The sequence below is a fragment of the Coregonus lavaretus genome, assembly GCF_964263955.1.
Source record: "Coregonus lavaretus genome assembly, chromosome: 13".
In the NCBI taxonomy this organism is placed as follows: Eukaryota; Metazoa; Chordata; class Actinopteri; order Salmoniformes; family Salmonidae; genus Coregonus; species Coregonus lavaretus.
The window spans coordinates 39,928,597-39,953,107 of NC_140000.1; the positions used below are offsets into that span (position 1 = coordinate 39,928,597).

At 42.4% G+C, this 24,511-nt stretch overlaps 1 protein-coding gene across 1 annotated transcript; it reads left to right on the forward strand.

The window, feature by feature from the left end:
• The first annotated feature begins 95 nt into the window (after positions 1-95).
• Positions 96-23,869, forward strand: bcap29 (B cell receptor associated protein 29). The gene is made up of 8 exons (XM_084176038.1): positions 96-226; positions 770-876; positions 13,803-13,903; positions 14,066-14,213; positions 14,519-14,654; positions 14,934-15,036; positions 15,298-15,389; positions 22,668-23,869. Exons 2-8 carry the CDS (start codon positions 785-787, stop codon positions 22,701-22,703), a joined length of 708 nt encoding a protein of 235 aa, XP_084032164.1. The 5' UTR covers positions 96-226; positions 770-784; the 3' UTR covers positions 22,704-23,869.
• Positions 23,870-24,511: the final 642 nt, after the last annotated feature.

The window sequence follows — 24,511 nt, forward strand, 5'->3', positions numbered from 1 at the left end:
CATGATGTGTACAGTATGGTGTTTACAATATATGGCAGAACCTTATTGGTTCTCCTCATTAGTGGATAAGCCAGTAAGCGAACAGGTAAAACCTTCTCTGACGTCATTCCAATGAGACGCAAAAAAAAAAAAGTGAAAGCAAAAAAGGAGCGTGAAACAACAGTCTCCAAACTTAAGTTTGCTTGTCTCTGTTCATCCTCTGGTTTCTTTGTTCGGGTGCCGCAGAGTAAGTTACATACTTTGCATAATTATTAAGATATTGAACTTGGCTCCTCATATGTGTAGTTACTATGTATTTCACAAAAGTGCCAACGTTAGCTAGTACCAGTTAGCTAGATAGCTATCGTGTCCTGCCTTAAAATATTGCCAGCTACCTGGTTGATGTCACTGCATTAGGCAAAGTCTTTAGCAATATATAGCTAGCTACTATTTCTATGAGATAAGGACGTATGTTACACACTGAATGAAACAGCATAAACTTAGTACTGCTGGCTGTTATTAACTAAGCATGTGAACCTTGTACCTATCTAGCTAGGATAAGAGGCTTATCGCTGAAACAGGAACTACATTGTTGTTCTGAATACATTTGCATTGGTGGTTTCACAGTTAGCTGAAATATATCCAGAGGGAACTAGCTAGCTACGTAGCAAGTTACATTTTTCTGTTGTTGAAATCAATAATTAAACCAGTCCTTTTCCATTCTGGCAAACAACCTACTGCCAGACTGTGAAAAGGACCTCTGTTGCTTAAAATGTTTCATATTTTACAGACTGTATTGTTGGAGATGACGTTGCAATGGACTGTAGTTGCTCTCTTCCTCTATGTGGAAATAGGTGTACTCCTCATCCTCTGTCTACCCTTCATCTCAGCCACCAGGTAGGAATGAGTCCTAACCAATCCTGATTCTGCAACAACCCAGTAAGCAAAATTATGTTGAAATTACGTCTTTAAGACATTTTACAGACTGAAAGGTTCATTTTCAGTTCTGAATGAACAGCTGGCAAGTGTCTTCACTGACATTTTCAACCTCTCCCTGACCCACTCTGTAAAACCCACGTTTTAAGCAGACCACCATAGTCCCTGTGCACATGAACGCCAAGGTAACCTGCCTAAATGACTTCCGCCCTGTAGCACTCACATCTGTAGCAATGTAGTGCACATGCACTACATCACCAAAAGTATGTGGAATGGGGTTGAGTATAGGGCTCTGTGCAGGCCAGTCAAGTTCTTCCACACCAATCTCGACAAACAATTTATGTATGGACCTCGCTTTGTGCATGGGGGCATTGTCAACGTTGAAACAGGAAAGGGCCTTCCCCAAACTGTTGCCACAAAGTTGGAAGCACAGAATTGTCTGGAATGTAACTGTATGCTGTAGCGTTAACAATTCTCTTAACTGGAACTAAGGGTCCTAGCCCGAACCATGAAAAACAGCACCAGACCATTATTCCTCCTCCACCAATCTCTACAGTTGGCAATATGCATTGGGGCAGGTACCATTCTTCTGGCATATGCCAAACCCAGATTCATCCGTCGGACTGCCAGATGGTGAGTAAGTTGCTCTGGATGCTCTGGATAAGAGCGTCTGCTGAATGGACAAAATGTAAATGTAAAAACCAATGCTTGCAAAGTATGCGGGATATTTTCTAATGAGCTCCGCCCCAAACAAGTACACTTTTGGTCGGACCAGACCAAATCTGAATGAATCATAGACGTCTAGGCCAGTTGTTCCCAACCGAAGTGCCGCGGCAGGCACACTGGTGTGCCTTGAGGAACTCTTGAGCTGTGCTGCAAAACCTTTCCTAATCTTGATTATTATTTTTGATTACTTTCTTATAAACCTGTGGAATGCACATTACAATTTGACTTGGGATCACTAGTGCCGGTCAGAAAATGCATTAAATGGCACATGGTTACATCTGTATCGTTGTTTCAGTTCCAGTGTACTCAGGCTGTTGTTACAGTTGTATCATTTGAGGGACACGTATCACGAGCAAAGTAATTTGCATCTTTTTACTTTGTCTGTGAAAACAGGCAAGTCTGATTAGGCTTAGCCAGAGTCATTTATTTCTTAATATGTCTATTTTACTAAAACAAAATTTTCTTCTTTCTGGCGCATATTCGCGCGATGCTCTTTTTAAGGAGTAAACACAAATGAACCATAATGGGTAAGGAACTATCAAAACTATGAAAATATTTCAAATAAACCCTATTTAATCTATAAAATAAAGTTTGTCACAGAAAATAGATGGTTTGCATTATGGATCAGAAGAGATGGTCATTATCACAAAATAAATTAATAGGGAATCTTTAAGTGTGCCGCAGAATTTTATCCCATCGAGGTGTGCCACGGAAAGATGGGAAAAGAAAGGTTGGGAACCACTGGTCTACGCTATGTTTCACAGTTCAGTACAGTAGAGCACAGTACGGTACAGGACAGTCGTTTTTTTCAGTAGAGTACTTTATACAGTACAGTAGAGTTTAATTTAGTAGAGTACAGTATACTATACAGTAGTGTAATTCAGTAGATAGATAAAAAAGGGGGTGGGGGGACCCTAGGGTAAAAAGGTTGGGAACCCCTACTCTACTGTACAGTACTTTTATTTACTGTAATGTTCTGTACTCTGCTGTGCTCCACTGCATTGGTTCCCAAACTGTGGGGCGAGTCGGCGCTCTGTGTGTGTGTGTATACACTACCGGTCAAAAGTGTTAGAACACCTACTCATTCAAGGGTTTTTCTTTATTTTTACTATTTTCTACATTGTAATAGTGAAGACATCAAAACTATGAAAAAACACACATGGAATAAGTGTTAAACAAATCAAAATATATTTTATATTTGAGATTCTTCAAATAGCCACCATTTGCCTTGATGACAGTTTTGCACACTCTTGGCATTTTCTCAACCAGTTTCACCTGGAATGCTTTTCCAACAGTCTTGAAGGAGTTCCCACATATGCTGAGCACTTGTTGGCTGCTTTTCCTTCACTCTGCGGTCTGACTCATCCCAAACCATCACAATTTGGTTGAGGTCGGGGGATTGTGGAGGCCAGGTCATCTGATGCAGCACTCCATCACTCCCCTTCTTGGTAAAATAGCACTTACGCAGCCTGGAGGTGTGTTGGGTCATTGTCCTGTTGAAAAACAAATGATAGTCCCACTAAGCCCAAACCAGATGGGATGGCGTATAGCTGCAGAATGCTGTGGTAGCCATGCTGGTTAAGTGTGCCTTGAATTTTAAATAAATCACAGACCGTGTCACCAGCAAAGCACCATCACACCACCTCCTCCATGCTTTACGGTGGGAAATACACATGCAGAAATCATCCGTTCACCCACACCGCATCTCACAAAGACACGACAGTTTGAACCAAACATCTCCAATTTGGACTCCAGACCAAAGGACAAATGTCCATTGCTCGTGTTTCTTGGCTGAAGCAAGTCTTTTCTTCTTATTGGTGTCATTTAGTAGTGGTTTCTTTGCAGAAATTCGACCATGAAGGCCTGATTCACACAGTTTCCTCTGAACAGTTGATGTTGAGATGTGTCTGTTACTTGAACTCTGTGAAGCATTTATTTGGGCTGCAATTGCTGGGGCTGGTAACTCTAACGAACTTATCCTCTGCAGCAGAGGTAACTCTGGGTCTTCCATTCCTGTGGCGGTCCTCATGAGAGCCAGTTTCATCATAGCGCTTGATGGTTTTTGCGACTGCACTTGAAGAAACTTTCAAAGTTCTTGAAATTGTCAGCATTGACTGACCTTCATGTCTTAAAGTAATGATGGACTGCCGTTTCTCTTTGCTTATTTGAGCTGTTCTTGCCATAATATGGACTTGGTCTTTTACCAAATAGGGCTATCTTCTGTGTATCTAGAGCATCAGCAATTGTGGGTTCTATTACAGGCTCAAAATGGTCAGAAACAAATAACTTTCTTCTGAAACTCGTCAGTCTATTCTTGTTCTGAGAAATGAAGGCTATGCTATGCGAGAAATTGCCAAGAAACTGAAGATCTCGTACAACGCTGTGTACTACTGCCTTCACAGAACAGCGCAAACGTGCTCTAACCAGAATAGAAAGAGGAGTGGGAGGCCCCGGTGCACAACTGAGCAAGAGGACAAATACATTAGTGTCTAGCTTGAGAAACAGATGCCTCACAGGTCCTCAACTGGCAGCTTCATTAAATAGTACCCGCAAAACACCAGTGTCAACGGCAACAGTGAATAGGCGACTCCAGGATGCTGACCTTCTAGGCAGAGTTGCAAAGAAAAAGTCCAGTGCCTGTATTATTTTGCCTATCTTAATCTTTTATTTTTATTGGCCAGTCTGAGATATGGCTTTTTCTTTGCAACTCTGAAGGTCAGCATCCCGGAGTCGCCTCTTCACTGTTGATGTTGAGACTGGTGTCTTTCGAAAAACATTCGAACGGTTGTGTGTGTGTGTGTGTGTGTGTGTGTATTAAATAAATACAGTACCAGTCAAAAGTTTGGACACACCTACTCATTCCAGGGTTTTTCTTTATTTGTACTATTTTCTACATTGTAGAATAATGCCAAGAGTGTGCAAAGCTGTCATCAAGGCAAAGGGTGGCTATTTGAAGAATATCAAATATAAAATATATTTTGATTTGTTTAACACTTTTTTGGTTACTGCATGATTCCATATGTGTCATTTCATAGTTTTGATGTCTTCATTATTCTACAATGTAGAAAATAGTACAAATAAAGAAAAACCCTGGAATGAGTAGGTGTTCTAAAACTTTTGACCGGTAGTGTGTGTGTATGTGTATATAATATAATATAATATAAATATATATTTAGGAACTCAGTCCGGCTTTCAATTTTCAAGAATGCACAAGATGCAACTTCGAAATAGGGTAGTGCATCATCAGTTTTCCTTTTGTCATGTCAGTCATTGCATACCTTAGAGAGCTATTTATAACTTGTCAGAAATGTCCAGATCGACTAGCCCGTGTCAGCTGAAATGTTTTGCTAGGTTTTTTAACCCATAGATTTTGTTGTAATGTTTGGGGGGGGGGGGGGGGGGGGGATGTTCCCCAATGCTGGAAGTGGGGCCTGAGTGAAAAACTGTGGAAAACCTGCTCTACTGTGCTGTCCAAACCTGTGAAACATAGATGTCTATGTTTGGACCAAATCTGAAACAATCATAGACCTCTATGTTTGTGCCAAATCAAGGCCGGTCAGGACCAGACCAAATCTGAACCAAACAAAGATGTCTATGATTGGTTCATATTTTGACTAAAAAGTCGCCGTCCTGTAAGTTGAAATGAAAGCCAGTCCGGACTGCACTAAAAAAAAGACTGCCGGTCCAGACAGGACCAAAAAAAGACGTCCAAAAGACGTTGTGGTCCATGCTTAGTGGGAATCCATCATAAAATGGAGAAGTATAGCTGTAGCTATGGACAAAGTAGTTAAAGGGGCTTGGCTCCCTACAAGCTACAACAGGAATCATGCTACAATTGAGACAATGTTGTGACTAGCTGCATTAGGGCTGACCTCAATTAGTTGACTGGTTGATTGTTTGGTCGACCAATTTTTTTTTTTTTTAGTTGAGCAGTAGCAAATATATTTTTTTTTAATGTATGGGACACGAGACACCGGTCTGATTCGCGCCCATCTCAGTGAACTAATCAGTTGTAGAGGCTGAGACTAATCCATTGCAGAGGTTGTGTGGATGGCACAGTCCAAGAAGAAGGGGAGTGTGGCTAAAAGGCACAATGCACGACTCCGGAATGTGCTCTCTCCCGCCAATTTGTGCACATTCATTGTTTTATAACTTAGTTGTGTGAATTGTTTGCCTTGATTGTTAGTGTCGATCAATTCACAATTACAAATATCACCAGTAGTACATTTACCGTTAATAGTTTTACCGTTCTCATTGTCTGAGTGGACACGTTGTTTGCAGAGCGCACAACCTATGCTACTCTTGTGAGAATCACATTTTGGTTTATTTCATTCCATTTATGAGTTTTGTCAATTTAGTCATTGTCTTTTGTTTGGAGTGCTACTGTCAATGTTGAGTAAGGGCTGTTGCTGTGACCGTATTACAGCCACACCGGCGGTCACGAGTCATGAAATCAGTAATATTCCATGTGACCGTTTAGTCACGTAATTAGGCTTCTCCAAGCTCTGATGCTGCTGATGGTCATTAGTAGCCTACCAAATTCGAAAATCTAATCAAATACTTCATGAGAGCCCATGAGCTCGTGTTGCGCAACATTTGTATAGGCTATGAAATTGTGCGAGAAAACAGAGTGATGGCCTCTTAAAAAGAGGACCCCATCAGCTTTCTATAGGCTAGGCCTACTATATTTATTTCTCAACTTTCCTAATGTTAAGCAAATATTAAGCACATTGCTTATCTTTACAACAGGAGTATAGCCTACCTGGCTGGCATGAAAATGAACCACAGGAAACGCATCCTCCATTCGCTATTTAAGTGCAGAGATGAAATGTATTTTTTCCCGGGCCCCTGTTTCGAGACAGGTGCATGATAATGGTCCATTCTAAATCGAAATGAATTTCACACATATATTATTTTGTATATGTAAAGACAAGAATTGGATAAGGACGCGTGCAGTTGCGTCCCCGATGTGTCTGTCTTCACTTGTAGCCTGTGAGAAAGACCAGATCACATGATGGAGAGCCGTGTGAGTGAGAAGTGCTTCGGAGCAGGCGGCACTCAGGGAGAAGGGCTGCAAAAGGCATGGATTTTTTGAGGGTGCATTATGGCCACACAAAGGGGATGCCGCCGGGAAATTCAAGGCATTATCAAGTGCTTCTCAAATTGTGAATGAGAGACTGGCAAAGTGTGTACAGCCTGCGCAAAAAACAAAGCAGAGATCATGCCTTTCAAGCGACTTTTTTCAAATCACCATTAGTCGCATCATGCAGCCTTACAATGTATTAAGAATCAAAACATATATAGCCCAACGTTTGTAGAACAACTAAAGTTACATTAATAACTCTAAATTAAGCAAATAGGAATAACTATTTCTTTGTTAACCACTCAACACAGAATAGCCGCATGTGCGCACTCTCTCAAATCATTTGGAGAAAATATCCTTTCTATTTTATTCAGCTTTGTTCAATTGTATTCTTCATACTATAAAATAATGCCACGGAAATCCTTTTTTTTGTTGAACTTTTTTGTTGTTGTATTTTACCCCCTTTTTCTCCCCAATTTTGATCTTGTCTCATCGCTGCAACTCCCCAACGGGTTCGGGAGGTGAAGGTCAAGTCATGCGTCCTCCGAAACATGACCCGCCAAATCGCGCTCCTTAACACCCGCCCGCTTAACCCGGAAGCCAGCCGCACCAATGTGTCAGAGTTCACCTGACGTCCGAGGTTAGCCTGCAGGCGCCCAGCCACCACAAGGAGTCGCTAGAGCGCGATGAGCCAAGTAGAGCCCCCCTGGCTAAACCCTCCTCTAACGCATATGACGATGGGCCAATTGTGCGCCGCCCTATGGGACTCCCGATCACGGCCGGTTGTGATACAGCCCGGGATCGAACCCGGGTCTGTAGTGTCTCCTCTAGCACTGCGATGCAGTGCTTTAGACCGCTGCACCACTGAGGAGGCAATGCCACAGAGTTCTAAGCAAATCTTGTCTGCTAAATGAACTAGTGTAGCCCACAGCCATATGGCATAGCCATATCAGGACCTAACATAAGGACAACTCAGATTATGCTATTCTGTTCTTCTGAAATAGACTACAGTTTCTTTAGACCTGTCTAAAATAAATAATTGATTTATTGTGAAGGTATAGGCTATATTACATGGATTTATTATACTTTTTTAATGTAGATGTTCCAAAGGTCTGCATCAGTGGCTTGTAGGCTGTGTGTGGAAGCCAGGATATGCTAAATATGTTTATGTTAATTAATGGTAAATTACCATGAGACTGACAGTTATTTGCTTGATAATCACCTGCTGACAAAATTTCGTGACCGCCACAGCCCTAATAAGGACGCGCACCTGATTACGCATAGAAATAGGCTACCTGGCCTGCGCGCAAATGTAGGCATATAAATGTGCCCATTTGGGGATCTTATAGTATTTGTGATTGGGTTAATGCACCACCACTAATGAACTGTGGAGCTTCTCAAAGTAATGTTTTCTTCACCTCAAACAGAAAGCAAACAGTCTGTTTTTACATCCATTGAGATTTTGAGAATGACAATAGTTTCTCAATGTATTTGAAACATCTTTCCAGCTCTCTCCCTTAAGATAACCACTCAGCGTGAAGGGAAAAATGTCATGCTTTGATCCAGTCGAAACATCATAAAATAGGCCTACCTGATGAGCTCTTATCCCTTGCGCAAATAGTCTACAGCTGTGTCTGTCCCGAGCTTGATACAATGTTTCAAGTTCATTGCAGACAGGCCATGCATAGCCAATGTGATTTATAGGATATTTATTTTTGGTCGGGTCAGGTTAATACTTTTTTTCACCTTCTGGTTATCTTGATCTCTGGCTCCCTCTTGAGTCATTTGTGTCTTATTTAATCAAACTGTTCGCTTTAAGCGTCAGACAAGCATCTAGATGATTGTATTAAAACACATAGGGTGTCTATATACAGTTGAAGTCAGAAGTTACATACACTTAGGTTGGAGTCATTAAAATTCGTTTTTCCATCCACTCCACAAATGTCTTGTTAACAAACTATAGTTTTGGCAAGTCGGTTAGGACATTTACTTTGTGCATGACACAAGTAATTTTTCCAATAATTGTTTACAGACAGATTATTTCACTTGTAATTCACTGTGTCACAATTCCAGTGGGTCAGAAGTTTACATACACTAAGTGGACTGTGCCTTTAAACAGCTTGGAAAATTCCAGAAAAAGATGTCATGGCTTTAGAAGCTTCTGATAGGCTAATTCACATAATTTGAGTCAATTGGAGGTGTACCTGTGGATGTATTTCAAGGCCTACCTTCAAACTCAGTGCCTCTTTGCTTGGCATCATGGGAAAATCAAAAGAAATCAGCCAAGACCTCAAAGAAAATGGTAGACCTCCACAAGTCTGGATCATCCTAGGGAGCATTTTCCAAACGCCTGAAGGTACCACGTTCATCTGTACAAACAATAGTACGCAAGTATAAACACCATGGGACCACGCAGCCGTCATACCGCTCAGGAAGGAGACGTGTTCTGTCTCCTAGATATGAACGTACTTTGGTGCGAAAAGTGCTAAACAATCCCAGAACAACAGCAAAGGACCTTGTGAAGATGCTGGAGGAAACAGGTACAAAAGAATCTATATCCACAGTAAAACGAGTCCTATATCGACATAATCTGAAAGGCCGCCCAGCAAGGAAGAAGCCACTGCTCCAAAACCGCCATAAAAAAGCCAGACTACGGTTTGCAACTGCACATGGGGACAAAGATCGTACTTTTTGGAGAAATGTCCTCTGGTCTGATTAAACAAAAATATAACTGTTTGGCCATAATGACCATCGTTATGTTTGGGAAAAAGGGGGGGCTTGCAAGCCGAAGAACACCATCCCAACCGTGAAGCACGGGGTTGGCAGCATCATGCTGTGGGGGTGCTTTGCTGCAGGAGGGACTGATGCACTTCACAAAATAGATGGAATCATGAGGAAGGAAAATTATGTGGATATATTGAATCAACATCTCACGACATCAGTCAGGAAGTTAAACCTTAGTCGCAAATGGGTCATGACCCCAAGCATACTTCCAAAGTTGTGACAAAATGGTTTAAGGACAACAATGTCAAGGTATTGGAGTGGCCATCACAAAGCCCTGACCTCAATCCTATAGACAATTTGTGGGCAGAACTGAAAAAGTGTGTGTGAGCAAGGAGGCCTACAAACCTGACTCAGTTACACCAGCTCTGTCAGGAGGAATGGGCCAAAATTTACCCAACTTATTGTGGGAAACTTGTGGAAGGCTACCTGAAATGTTTGACCCGAGTTAAACAATTTAAAGGCAATGCTACCAAATACTAATTCAGTGTATGTAAACTTCTGACCCACTTGGAATGTAAGAAATAAATAAATTAAAGCTGAAATAAATCATTCTCTCTACTATTATTCTGACATTTCACATTCTTAAAATAAAGTGGTGATCCTAACTGACCTAAGACAGGGAATTTTTACTAGGATTAAATGTCAGCAATTGTGAAAAACTGAGTTTAAATGTATTTGGCTAAAGTGTATGTAAACCTCCGACTTCAACTGTATGTATGTATGTGTGTTTTTTTATATATGTGTGTGTGTGTGTGTGTGTGTGTGTGTGTGTGTGTGTACAGTGAGGGAAACAAGTATTTGATCCCCTGCTGATTTTGTAAGTTTGCCCACTGACAAAGAAATGATCAGTCTATAATTGTAATGGTAGGTTTATTTGAACAGTGAGAGACAGAATAACAACAAAAAAATCCAGAAAAACGCATGTCAAAAATGTTATAAATTCATTTGCATTTTAATGAGGGAAATAAGTATTTGACCCCCTCTCAAAATACCCCTCTCAATCAGAAAGATTTCTGGCTCCCAGGTGTCTTTTATACAGGTAACGAGCTGAGATTAGGAGCACACTCTTAAAGGGAGTGCTCCTAATCTCAGTTTGTTACCTGTATAAAAGACACCTGTCCACAGAAGCAATCAATCAATCAATCAGATTCCAAACTCTCCACCATGGCCAAGACCAAAGAGCTCTACAAGGATGTCAGGGACAAGATTGTAGACCTACACAAGGCTGGAATGGGCTACAAGACCAAAGCCAAGCAGCTTGGTGAGAAGGTGACAACAGTTGGTGCGATTATTCGCAAATGGAAGAAACACAAAATACCTGTCAATCTCCCTTGGCCTGGGGCTCCATGCAAGATCTCACCTCGTGGAGTTGCAATGATCATGAGAACGGTGAGGAATCAGCCCAGAACTACACGGGAGGATCTTGTCAATGATCTCAAGGCAGCTGGGACCATAGTCACCAAGAAAACAATTGGGAACACACTACGCCGTGAAGGACTGAAATCCTGCAGCACCCGCAAGGTCCCCCTGCTCAAGAAAGCACATATACAGGGCCGTCTGAAGTTTGCCAATGAACATCTGAATGATTCAGAGGAGAACTGGGTAAAAGTGTTGTGGTCAGATGAGACCAAAATGGAGCTCTTTGGCATCAACTCAACTCGCCGTGTTTGGAGGAGGAGGAATGCTGCCTATGACCCCAAGAACACCATCCCCACTGTCAAACATGGAGGTGGAAACATTATGCTTTGGGGGTGTTTTTCTGCTAAGGGGACAGGACAACTTCACAGCATCAAAGGGACGATGGACGGGGCCATGTACCGTCAAATCTTGGGTGAAAACCTCCTTCCATCAGCCAGGGCATTGAAAATGGGTCGTGGATGGGTATTCCAGCATGACAATGACCCAAAACACACGGCCAAGGCAACAAAGAAGTGGCTCAAGAAGAAGCACATTATGGTCCTGGAGTGGCCTAGCCAGTCTCCAGACCTTCATCCCATAGAAAATCTGTGGAGGGAGCTGAAGGTTCGAGTTGCCAAATGTCAGCCTCGAAACCTTAATGACTTGGAGAAGATCTGCAAAGAGGAGTGGAACAAAATCCCTCCTGAGATGTGTGCAAACCTGGTGGCCAACTGCAAGAAACGTCTGACCTCTGTGATTGCCAACAAGGGTTTTGCCACCAAGTACTAAGTAATGTTTTGCAGAGGGGTCAAATACTTATTTCCCTCATTAAAATGCAAATCAATTTAGAACATTTTTGACATGTGTTTTTCTGGATTTTCTTGTTGTGATTCTGTCTCTCACTGTTCAAATAAACCTACCATTGAAATTATAGACTGATCATGTCTTTGTCAGTGGGCAAACGTACAAAATCAGCAGGGGATCAAATACTTATTTCCCTCACTGTGTGTGTGTGTATGTGAGATATATACAGTGGGGAGAACAAGTATTTGATACACTGCCGATTTTGCAGGTTTTTCTACTTACAAAGCATGTAGAGGTCTGTAATTTTTATCATAGGTACACTTCAACTGTGAGAGACGGAATCTAAAACAAAAATCCAGAAAATCACATTGTATGATTTTTAAGTAATTAATTTGCATTTTATTGCATGACATAAGTATTTGATCACCTACCAACCAATAAGAATTCCGGCTCTCACAGACCTGTTCGTTTTTCTTTAAGAAGCCCTCCTGTTCTCCACTCATTACCTGTATTAACTGCACCTGTTTGAACTCGTTACCTGTATAAAAGATACCTGTCCACACACTCAATCAAACAGACTCCAACCTCTCCACAATGGCCAAGACCAGAGAGCTGTGTAAGGACATCAGGGATACAATTGTAGACCTGCACAAGGCTGGGATGGGCTACAGGACAATAGGCAAGCAGCTTGGTGAGAAGTTAACAACTGTTGGCGCAATTATTAGAAAATGGAAGAAGTTCAAGATGACGGTCAATCACCCTCGGTCTGGGACTCCATGCAAGATCTCACCTCGTGGGGCATCAATGATCATGAGGAAGGTGAGGGATCAGCCCAGAACTACACGGCAGACCTGGTCAATGACCTGAAGAGAGCTGTGACCACAGTCTCAAAGAAAACCATTAGTAACACACTACGCCGTCATGGATTAAAATCCTGCAGATCACGCAAGGTCCCCCTGCTCAAGCCAGCACATGTCCAGGCCCGTCTGAAGTTTGCCAATGACCATCTGGATGATCCAGAGGAGGAATGGGAGAAGGTCATGTGGTCTGATGAGACAAAAGTAAAGCTTTTTGGTCTAAACTCCACTCGCCGTGTTTGGAGGAAGAAGAAGGATGAGTACAACCCCAAGAATACCATCCCAACCGTGAAGCATGGAGGTGGAAACATCATTCTTTGGGGATGCTTTTCTGCAAAGGGGACAGGACGACTGCACCGTATTGAGGAGAGGATGGATGGGGCCATGTATTGCGAGATCTTGGCCGACAACCTCCTTCCCTCAGTAAGAGCATTGAAGATGGGTCGTGGCTGGGTCTTCCAGCATGACAACGACCCGAAACACACAGCCAGGGCAACTAAGGAGTGGCTCCGTAAGAAGCATCTCAAGGTCCTGGAGTGGCCTAGCCAGTCTCCAGACCTGAACCCAATAGAAAATCTTTGGAGGGAGCTGAAAGTCCGTATTGCCCAGTGACAGCCCCGAAACCTGAAGGATCTGGAGAAGGTCTGTATGGAGGAGTGGGCCAAAATCCCTGCTGCAGTGTGTGCAAACCTGGTCAAGACCTACAGGAAACGTATGATCTCTGTAATTGCAAACAAAGGTTTCTGTACCAAATATTAAGTTCTGCTTTTCTGATGTATCAAATACTTATGTCATGCAATAAAATGCAAATTAATTACTTAAAAATCATACAATGTGATTTTCTGGATTTTTGTTTTACATTCCGTCTCTCACAGTTGAAGTGTACCTATGATAAAAATTACAAACCTCTACATGCTTTGTAAGTAGGAAAACCTGCAAAATCGGCAGTGTATCAAATACTTGTTCTCCCCACTGTATATATATGTGTATATATATATATATATATATATATATATGTGTATATATATATATATATATATATATATAGAAAAATACATGTTTAAAAATGTCAACCAATCGAATGCCAGAAAGGACAGACGACTTTCGGTCAACAGTTTACATTTTTTATTTTTTGGGGGGGGGGGGGGGCCCTAAACTGCATCCACAGATATTTTATTAGACTAGTTTTTGCAGTGTTCTGAGTCTCAGCATTATGTTTTTGTGCTGTTTTGCAGATGGCAGAGGATCTTCCAGCTGAGAATATGGAACAAAATGGCCAGGTTTTGGAATAAATTCTTCCTCGCCATGATCATAATCCTTATAGTCCTCTTCTTCGGTAAGCTGATGCCAAAAAGTTTCATGTTTAATCTACTCACAGATCATAATGACTCACAATAGTGACACTCACCTGAGATCTTACAATCTCAATCTCATACAATGCTTTTGCCATGTTTAACCATGTCGTACCACACCTGCACACCCTCCTGTCCTCCTGTAGACGCTGTGCGCGAGGTGAGGAAGTATTCGGGGGCGGGAAACAGCAAGGACGCTAATCTGCATCCCAACATGTTTGACAACCTCAACATGAAGCTGTTCAGAGCCCAGAGGAACCTCTACATCTCCGGCTTTTCCCTATTCCTCTGGCTGTAAGTCCTGGATCTGTCTGTCCATCATTCACCCATTTGACATACTGAATCCTCACTGTGTCATCATCACATTGGGATGGATACTGGTGAAAAACCAGCCAGTGCATGGATCGTCATAATCATAGAGATTTCTTTATTCATTACAATGACCATAACACTCTGGTCGTGTTCAGTAGGGCACACCGTAGCAAAATGTTTAGCAACGGAAAACAAAAAATGTGTTGAGATGGACAAGTTCAGGTGCCAGCTCTCTGTTATTCTCAGTATTGAACACCATCTCTGTGTGTGTTGTTGTTTACCTACAGGGTACTGAGGCGGGTGATCACTCTGATCAACCAGCTGGCGATGGAATCTGGCACCACGGCCTCTCTGCAGACCAAGGCAGAGAGTGCCAACCAAACTGCCAAGAAATACATGGAGGACAACGAGCTACTGAAGAAGGTAAGGTCATACCCAGTATCACTGCCCTTTCTGCACCTGAGCCCGTATTTAAAAGGGTCTCAAAAAGAAGAGCGCTGATCTAGCATAAGGCCCCCCTTGTCCATGAAAACGTATTCATTTTTATTTAAAAGGCGAAACTGATGCTATATCAGAACTCCTACTCAGAGATATGGGCCTTCATCCACTCTAAAATAAACTAAACTAATTTTGGTACTGCATTTGGTTGAGAGGTGTGATAAGTGGTTCATGTTTGTTAATGTTTACCTGTGTTTGTTTCAGACTCTGATGGATGGGAAGGGGGACAAGGCCACAGCGGAGGGAAACGAGCTGCTGAGGTCAGAGATGGAGAAACTGAGAGGAGAACTGAAGGGCTCAAAGGAAGGTGAGGAAGACACACACAATACTTTTGTGACAGACTGAATAATTGAACCAAAAATCCAATAATACTTAAATAAAGTGAAAATGTACAACTACAATACAATAACCAACCAAATGAAATCAGACAATAAAACAAACATGGGCTTCAATTACTGTTCAAGTATATGCACTTTGACCCATAGCATGTCACCTTTTCGATAGATTGGATGATATGCATGGGAATTGGATGATAATGGCAAAGCATTGGTGTTAATGTTTTCCCTAGCCTTGAAAAAGTCCCAATCCGAGATGGAAGCTATGAAGAAACAATTCGATGGACTGACCAAAGAATACGACCGACTGCTGAAAGAACACCAGGTAACCCCAGAGCTGATCATACATACAGTATCTACACTTAGCCTACAGTGCCTTCAGAAAGTATTCACACCCCTTGACTTTTTCCAAATTTGGTTGTGTTACAGCCTGAATAAAAAATTGATTACATTTAGATTTTTGGCCAATGGCCTACACGCAATACCCCATAATGTCGATGTGGAATTATATTTTTTGAAATGTGTACTTGAGTCAATAAGTATTCAACCCCTTTGTTATGGTAAGCCTAAATAAGTTCAGGGGTGAACATTTACTTAACAAGTCACATAATAAGTTGCATGGACTCTGTGTGCAATAATAGTGTTTAACATGACTACCTCATCTCTGTACCTCACACATACAATTATTTGTAAGGTCCCTCAGTCGAGCAGTGAATTTAAAACACAGATTCAACCACAAAGACCAGGAAGGTTTTCCAATGCTTTGCAAAAAAGGGTACCTATTGGTAGATGGGTAAAAATTAAATAAAAAAGCAGACATTGAATGTCCCTTTGAGCATGGTGAAGTTATTAATTACACTTTGGATGGTGTATCAATACACCCAGTCATTATAAACATACAGGAGTCCTTCCTAGCTCAGTTCCCGGAGAGGAAGGAAACTGCATAGGGACTTCACCATGAGGCCAATGGTGACTTCAAAATAGTTTTAGTTTAATGGCTGTGACAGGAGAACCGAGGATGGATCATGAACATTCTAGTTATTAACCTAATTGACAGAGAAAATAAGGAAGCCTGTTCAGAATAAAAAAGATTCCTGTTTGCAACAAGGCACTAAAGTAATGTTGCAGAAAATGTGGCAAAGCAATTAACTTTTTTGTCCTGAATGCAAAGAGTCATGTTTCGGGGAAATCCAATGCAACACATTATTGAGTACCACTCTCCAGATGTTCGAGCATTGTGGTGGCTGCATCATGTTATGGGTATGTTTGTAATTGTTAAAGACTGGGGAGTTTTTCAGGATAAAAAATAAACGGAATGGAGCTAAGCACTGGAAAGATCTTAGTGGAAAACCGGGTTCAGTCTGTTTCCACCAACTGGGAGATTAATTCACCTTTCAGCAGGACAATAACCTAAAACAAAAGGCCAAATCTACACTGGAGCTGCTTACCAAGAAGGCAGTGAATGTTCCTGACTGAGTTACAGTTTTGACTTAAATCTACTTGAAAATCTATGGCAAGACCTGGAAATGGTTGTCTAGCAAATTCAATCAAATCAAATCAAATTTTGTCACATGCGCCGAATACAACAGGTGTAGACCTTACAGTGAAATGCTTACTTACAAGCCCTTAACCAACAATGCAGTTTAAAGAAAGAATACCAAAAATATATATATATATATATATATATAAATAATAATAATACAATATAAAAGTAACAAATAATTAAAGAGCAGCAGTAAAAATAACAATAGCGAGGCTATATACAGGGGGTACCGGTACCGAGTCAATGTGCGGGGACACCGTTTAGTCAAGGTAATTGGGGTAATATGTACATGTAGGTAGAGTTATTGAAGTGACTATGCATAGATAATGAACAGAGAGTAGCAGCAGTGTAAAAGAGGGGTAGGGGGGATGCAAATAGTCTGGGTAGCCATTTGATTAGATGTTCAGGAGTCGTATGGCTCTTATGGGGTAGAAGCTGTTTAGAAGCCTCTTGGACCTAGACTTGGCGCTCAGGTACTGCTTACCGTGCGGTAGCAGAGAGAACAGTCTATGACTAGGGTGGCTGGAGTCTTTGACAATTTTTAGGGCCTTCCTCTGACACCACCCGGTATAGATGTCCTAGATGGCAGGAAGCTTGGCCCCAGTGATGTACTGGGCCGTACGCACTACCTTCGGAGGCAGAGCAGTTGCCATACCAGGCGGTGATGCAACCAGTCAGGATGCTCTCGATGGTGCAGCTGTATAACCTTTTGAGGATCTGAGGACCCATGCCAAATCTTTTCAGTCTCCTTAGGGGGAATAGGTTTTGTTGTGCCCTCTTCACGACTGTCTTGGTGTGCTTGGACCATGTTAGTTTGTTGGTGATGTGGACACCAAGGAACTTAAAGCTCTCAACAAGCTCCACTACAGCTCCGTCGATGAGAATGGGGGCATGCTCGGTCCTCTTCTTTTTCCTGTAGTCCACAATAATCTCCTTTGTCTTGATCACTTTGAGGGAGAGGTTGTTGTCCTAGCACCACACGGCCAGGTCTCTGACCTCCTCCCAATAGGCTGTCTCGTCGTTGTCGGTGATCAGGCCTACCACTGTTGTGTCATCGGCAAACTTAGTGATGGTGTTGGAGTCGTGCCTGGCCATACAGTCATGAGTGAACAGGGAGTACAGGAGGGGACTGAGCACGCACCCCTGAGGGGCCCCCGTGTTGAGGATGAGCGTGGCGGATGTGGAAGTCCAGGATCCAGTTGCAGAGGGAGGTGTTTAGTCCCAGGGTCCTTAGCTTAGTGATGAGCTTTGAGGGCACTATGGTGTTGAACGCTGAGCTGTAGTCAATGAATAGCATTCTCACATAGGTGTTCCTTTTGTCCAGGTGTGAAAGGGCAGTGTGGAGCACAATAGAGATTGCATCATCTGTGGATCTGTTGGGGTGATATGCAAATTGGAGTAGGTCTATGGTTTCTGGGATAATGGTGTTGATGTGAGCCATGACCAGCCTTTCAAAGCACTTCATGGCTACAGACGTGAGTGCTACGGGTCAGTAGTCATTTAGGCAGGTTACCTTAGTGTTCTTGGGCACAGGGACTATGGTGGTCTGCTTGAAACATGTTGATATTACAGACTCAGACAGGGAGAGGTTGAAAATGTCAGTGAAGACACTTGCCAGTTGGTCAGCGCATGCTCAGAGTATACGCCCTGCGGCCTTGTGAATGTTGACCTGTTTAAAGGTCTTACTCAAATCAAATCAAATTGTATTTGCCACATGCGCCGAATACAACAGGTGCAGACATTACAGTGAAATGCTTACTTACAGCCCTTAACCAACAGTGCATTTATTTTTAACAAAAAAAGTACAAATAAAACAACAACAAAAAAAGTGTTGAGGAAAAAAAAGAGCAGAAGTAAAGTAAAATAAAATAACAGTAGGGAGGCTATATATACAGGGGGGTACCGTTGCAGAGTCAATGTGCGGGGGCACCGGCTAGTTGAGGTAGTTGAGGTAATATGTACATGTGGGTAGAGTTAAAAGTGACTATGCATAAATAATTAACAGAGTAGCAGCAGCGTAAAAAGGATGGGGTGGGGGGGCAGTGCAAATAGTCCGGGTAGCCATGATTAGCTGTTCAGGAGTCTTATGGCTTGGGGGTAGAAGCTGTTGAGAAGTCTTTTGGACCTAGACTTGGCACTCCGGTACCGCTTGCCGTGCGGTAGCAGAGAGAACAGTCTATGACTAGGGTGACTGGAGTCTTTGACAATTTTGAGGGCCTTCCTCTGACACCGCCTGGTATAGAGGTCCTGGATGGTAGGAAGCTTGGCCCCAGTGATGTACTGGGCCGTACGCACTACCCTCTGTAGTGCCTTGCGGTCGGAGGCCAAGCAGTTGCCATACCAGGCGGTGATGCAACCAGTCAGGATGCTCTCGATGGTGCAGCTGTAGAATTTTTTTGAGGATCTGAGGACCCATGCCAAATCTTTTCAGTCTCCTGAGGGGGAATAGGCTTTGTCGTGCCCTCTTCACGACTGTCTTGGTGTGTTTGGACCATGATAGTTCGTTGGTGATGTGGACACCAAGGAACTTGAAGCTCTCAACCTGTTCCACTACAGCCCCGTCGATGAGAATGGGGGCGTGCTCAGTCCTCTTTTTTTACTCACATCGGCTACGGAGAGTGTGATCACACAGTCATCCGGAACAGCTGATACTCTCATGCATGTTTCAGTGTTACTTGCCTCGAAGCGAGCATAAAAGTAATTTAGCTCGTCTGGTAGGCTTGTGTCACTGGGCAGCTCGCGGCTGTGCTTCCCTTTGTAGTCTGTAATAGTTTGCAAGCCCTGCCACATCCGACGAGCGTCGGAGCCGTTGTAGTACGATTCGATCTTAGTCCTGTATTGACACTTTGCCTGGTTGATGGTTCGTCGGAGGGCATAGCGGGATTTCTTATAAGCTTCCAGGTTAGAGCCGCTCCTTGAAAGCGGAAGCTCTACCCTTTAGCTCAGTGCGGATGTTGCCGGCTTCTGGTTGGGGTATGTACGTACAGTCACTGTGGGGACGACGTCATCGATGCACTTATTGATGAAGCCAGTGACTGATGTGGCGTACTCCTCAATGCCATCGGAAGAATCCCGGAACATATTCCAGCCTGTGCTAGCAAAACAGTCCAGTAGCTTAGCATCTGCTTCATCTGACCACTTTTTTATTGACCGAGTTACTGGTGCTTCCTGCTTTAGTTTTTGCTTGTAAGCAGGAATCAGGAGGATAGAATTATGGTCAGGTTTTCCAAATGGAAGGCGAGGGAGAGCTTTGTACGCATTTCTGTGTGTGGAGTAAAGGTGGTCTAGATGTTTTTTTCCCCTCTGGTTGCACATTTAACATGCTGGTAGAAATGAGGTAAAACTGATTTAATTTCCCTGCATCAAAGTCCCCGGCCACTAGTAGCGCCGCCTCTTTTCCTGTTTGCTTATGGCCGTATACAGTTAATTGAGTGCGGTCTTAGTGCCAGCATCGGTTTGTGGTGGTAGAAGCTACGAAGAATATAGATAGTGTGGTCTACAGCTTATCATGAGATACTCTACCTCAGGCGAACACAACCTTGAGACTTCCTTAGATATCGTGCACCAGCTGTTGTTTACAAATATACATAGACCACCACCCCTTGTCTTACCAGAGGCTGCTGTTCTATCCTGCCGATACAGTGTATAACCCGCCAGCTGTATGTTATTCATGTCATCGTTCAGCCACGACTCGGTGAAACATAAGATATTACAGTTTTTAATGTCCCGTTGGTAGGATATTTGTGCCTGTAGTTCGTCCATTTTATTATCAAGCGATTGTAAGTTGGCCAAGTTAGCCACTCGTCGCCGGCTCCTTACCAAGCACTCCGATCTCCTTCCGCGATATCTCCTTTTCTTTCTACTGCAAATGACAGGGATGAGGGCCCTGTCGGGTGTCTAGAGCAAATCCCTCTCGTCCGACTCATAAAGTAAAAATTTTTTGTCCAGTTCAAGGTGAGTAATCGCAGTTCTGATGTCCAGAAGCTCTTTTCAGTAATAAGAGACGGTAGCAGCAACAATATGTACAAAATAAGTTTCAAACAATGCGAAAAAACACACAAAATAGCACGGTTGGTTAAGAGTCCATAAAGCGGCAGCCAATCCCTCCGGCGCTATCACAATCATCAATGATCAACAACCAATTTGACAGAGCTTAAAGAGTTTTGAAAAGCATAATGGGCAAATATTGCACAATCCAGGTGTGGAAAGCTCTTAGATTTACCCATAAAGACTCACAGTTGTAATCGCTACCAAAGGTGCTTCTACAACGTATTGACTCAGGGGTGTGAATACTCATGTAAATGAAAAAAAAAAACGTTTTCACTTTGTCAGTATGGGGTATTGTGTAATGATGGGTGAGAAGAAAATCTATTTCATCCATTTTAAATTCAGGCTGTAACACAACAAAATGTGGAATAAATCAAGAGGGATGAATACTTTCTGAAGGCACTGTACATATTTAATTGCATATTACTGCTCACCCAGCCTTGTTCAAAGCTGTCAACACTTAGATACTGTATACAGTGCATTCGGAACGTAGTCAGACCCCTTCACTTTTTCCACATTTTGTTACATTACAGCCTTATTCTAAAATTGATAAAATTATTTTTTTCCCCCTCAGCAATTTATATACAATACCCCATAATGACAAAGCGAAATCAGGTTTTTATAAATTTTAGTAAATGTATTAAAAATAAAAAAACAGATACCTTATGTAAATAAGTATTCAGATGCTTTGCTACGAGACTCGAAATTGAGCTCAGGTGCATCCTGTTTCCATTGGTCATCCTTGAGATGTTTCTACAACTTGATTGGAGTCCACCTGTGGTAAATTCAATTGATTGGACATTATTTGGAAAGGCACACACCTGTCTATATAAGGTCCCACAGTTGACGGTGCATGTCAGAGCAAAACCAAGCCATGAGGTCGAAGGAATTGTCCATAGAGCTCAGAGACAGGATTGTGTCGAGGCACAGATCTGGGGTACCAAAAAATGTCTGCAGCATTGAAGGTCACCAATAACACAGTGGCCTCCATCATTCTTAAATGGAAGAAGTTTGGAACCACCAAGACTCTTCCTAGAGCTGGCCGTCCGGCCAAACTGAGCAATCGGGGGAGAAGGGCCTTGCTCAGGGAGGTGACCAAGAACCCTATGGTCACTCTGACAGAGCTCCAGAGTTCCTCTGTGGAGATGGGAGAACCTTCCAGAAGGACAACCATCTCTGCAGCACTCCACCAATCAGGCCTTTATGGTAGACTGGCCAGACGGAAGCCACTCCTCAGTAAAAGGCACATGACAGCCCGCTATGAGTTTGCCAAAAGGAACCTAAAGGACTCTCAGACCTTGAGAAACAAGATTCTCTGGTCTGATGAAACCAATATTGAACTCTTTGGCCTGAATGCCAAGCGTCACATCTGGAGGAAACTGGCACCATCCCTACGGTGAAGCATGGTGGTGGCAGCATCATGCTGTGAGGATGTTTTTCAGCAGCAGGGACTGAGAGACTAGTCAGGACCGAGGGAAAGATGAACGGAGTAAAGTACAGAGAGATCCTTAATGAAAACCTGCTCCAGAGCGCTCAGGACCTCAGACTGGGGCGAAGGTTAACCTTCCAACAGGACAATGACCCTACGCACACAGCCAAGACAGAGCTTGAGAGAATCTGCAGAGAAGATTGGGAGAAACTCCCCAAATACAGGAGTGCTAAGCTTGTAGCGTCATACCCAAGAAGACTCGGGCGGTAATCGCTCCAAAAGGTGCCTCAACACAGTACTGAGTAAAGGGTCTGAATACTTATGTAAATGTGATATTTCCGTTTTTGCTTTGTCCTTATGGGGTATTGTGTGTAGATTGATGAGGGGAAAAAAACAATTTAATCCATTTTAGAATAAGGCTGTAACGTAACAAAATGTGGAAAAAGTCAAGGGGTCTGAATACTTTTCCGAATGCACTGTATTACTACCCTGCTCAACTGTAAACAGAATACTTCAGCTCTGACTTTAGTATTACTATACATTTACTTCACAGATATACTGTATATATTATTTATTTTTTCCAGAATCTTCAAGAGAGTGGACACAAAAAGGATGATTGATAGTTCTTATGACTACAGCGGTCAGAACGTTTACAGATCGTACCAAGAAACCAGAAAAAACAGTCACGCACGCTATCGCCTTCCTTTGAAATACTGAAAACACCTGTGCATGATGTCACCAAAATACTCCTCCAAAGCCTCACTGAGCCGGCAAAACTCAGATAAAAAGCACCTGAGCACGTTTATAATAGAATAGCTACTACACCAGCCTAGAAATAGTGTTTATATTATTTGCTGACTTTTGGAGAATTGCACAGTTGTGAATGAATGCCTGCATGCATGGCTGTACAAGCTTCAGATTACAGTCATGTCTTCTACAGGTCTTCTACTTTGAATGTATTTTTGATGTAATTGGCTTGCTATGCTGTTTTATTCCCTGTATATGGCAAAAGCACCACTGTTGCATTCATATCATTTTTTTTTTTTTTATCTTAGCAGCTATGCATATTACAAATTCAGTTGTATGTGTTTTGTTAAACAAAATTAACATTGAGTTCATAGGGGTAAAGAAGTTATATTGAGTGATTTTGTTGTTGAATATTTTATATCAATGGTGATCTGTTTTCATTCCTCTGAAGATATTCTACGTATTTAGATGTTAAGTGGTTTGTGGATATTACACAGGGTCAGGCTAGATTGAAAATCCAATATTGGGTCATGATTTTCTTTTTGGTAATAAGGAAACTGAAACGGAAATGTGTGTGGAGATTCATATTTCCTTTTCTCACTCTCAGACCCCCTGTAGTGTGTCACACAACTGTGAAGATTGTATAGACTAATAAAACCAGAGTATGACTGTCCCAGCCCAGGGGTTTGGTTGGGTAGACCGGGTCAGCACTTGGAGTGGGATTGACCAACAAGTCTTCCTCTAGCCCCCATGCCCTAAGCACTTATCTCCTATAGGGCCAGACATTTTTCTCCCCCATGTATTGTACATTAAATTCCAATACTAGGGGACAGAAGCTTCCCTGACAGAATAAGTGCCTTTCAGACCACTGTAGATATAGTTTCTCATTCCAACTACAAAAATGTGCTTTGAGTAAGCAAGTGTTTCAATATTTCAGTATTGCTCACTATTAAAGTTGTTTGTGCTGTGAAAAAAAATAATAAGTCTCCACATACCAACATGTTATCCCATATTAAAAATGTTTAATTGTTGTATTACATTTACAAGATATCTTTGTTTAATCGAATAAATACAACTATATACAGAGAGGGAAAAAAGTATTTTAACCCCTGCTGATTTTGTACGTTTGCCCACTGACAAAGACATGATCAGTCTATAATTTTAATGGTAGGTTTATTTGAACAGTGAGAGACAGAATAACAAAAAATAATCCAGAAAAACGCATGTAAAAAATGTTATAAATTGATTTGCATTTTAATGAGGGAAATAAGTATTTGACCCCTCTGCAAAACATTACTTAGTACTTGGTGGCAAAACCCTTGTTGGCAATCACAGAGGTCAGACGTTTCTTGTAGTTGGCCACCAGGTTTGCACACATCTCAGGAGGGATTTTGTTCCACTCCTCTTTGCAGATCTTCTCCAAGTCATTAAGGTTTTGAGGCTGACGTTTGGCAACTCAAACCTTCAGCTCCCTCCACAGATTTTCTATGGGATTAAGGTCTGGAGACTGGCTAGGCCACTCCAGGACCTTAATGTGCTTCTTCTTGAGCCACTCCTTTGTTGCCTTGGCCGTGTGTTTTGGGTCATTGTCATGCTGGAATACCCATCCACAACCCATTTTCAATGCCCTGGCTGAGGGAAGGAGGTTCTCACCCAAGGTTTGACGGTACATGGCCCCGTC

Bases quoted from the DNA above. Each gene is read 5' to 3' on its own strand.
- bcap29 (XM_084176038.1), top strand. From the start codon at position 785: ATGACGTTGCAATGGACTGTAGTTGCTCTCTTCCTCTATGTGGAAATA. The intron at 877-13,802 runs GTAGGAATGAGT...GCTGTTTTGCAG, and splicing joins CCCTTCATCTCAGCCACCAG to ATGGCAGAGGATCTTCCAGC. The intron at 14,655-14,933 runs GTAAGGTCATAC...TGTTTGTTTCAG, and splicing joins ACAACGAGCTACTGAAGAAG to ACTCTGATGGATGGGAAGGG.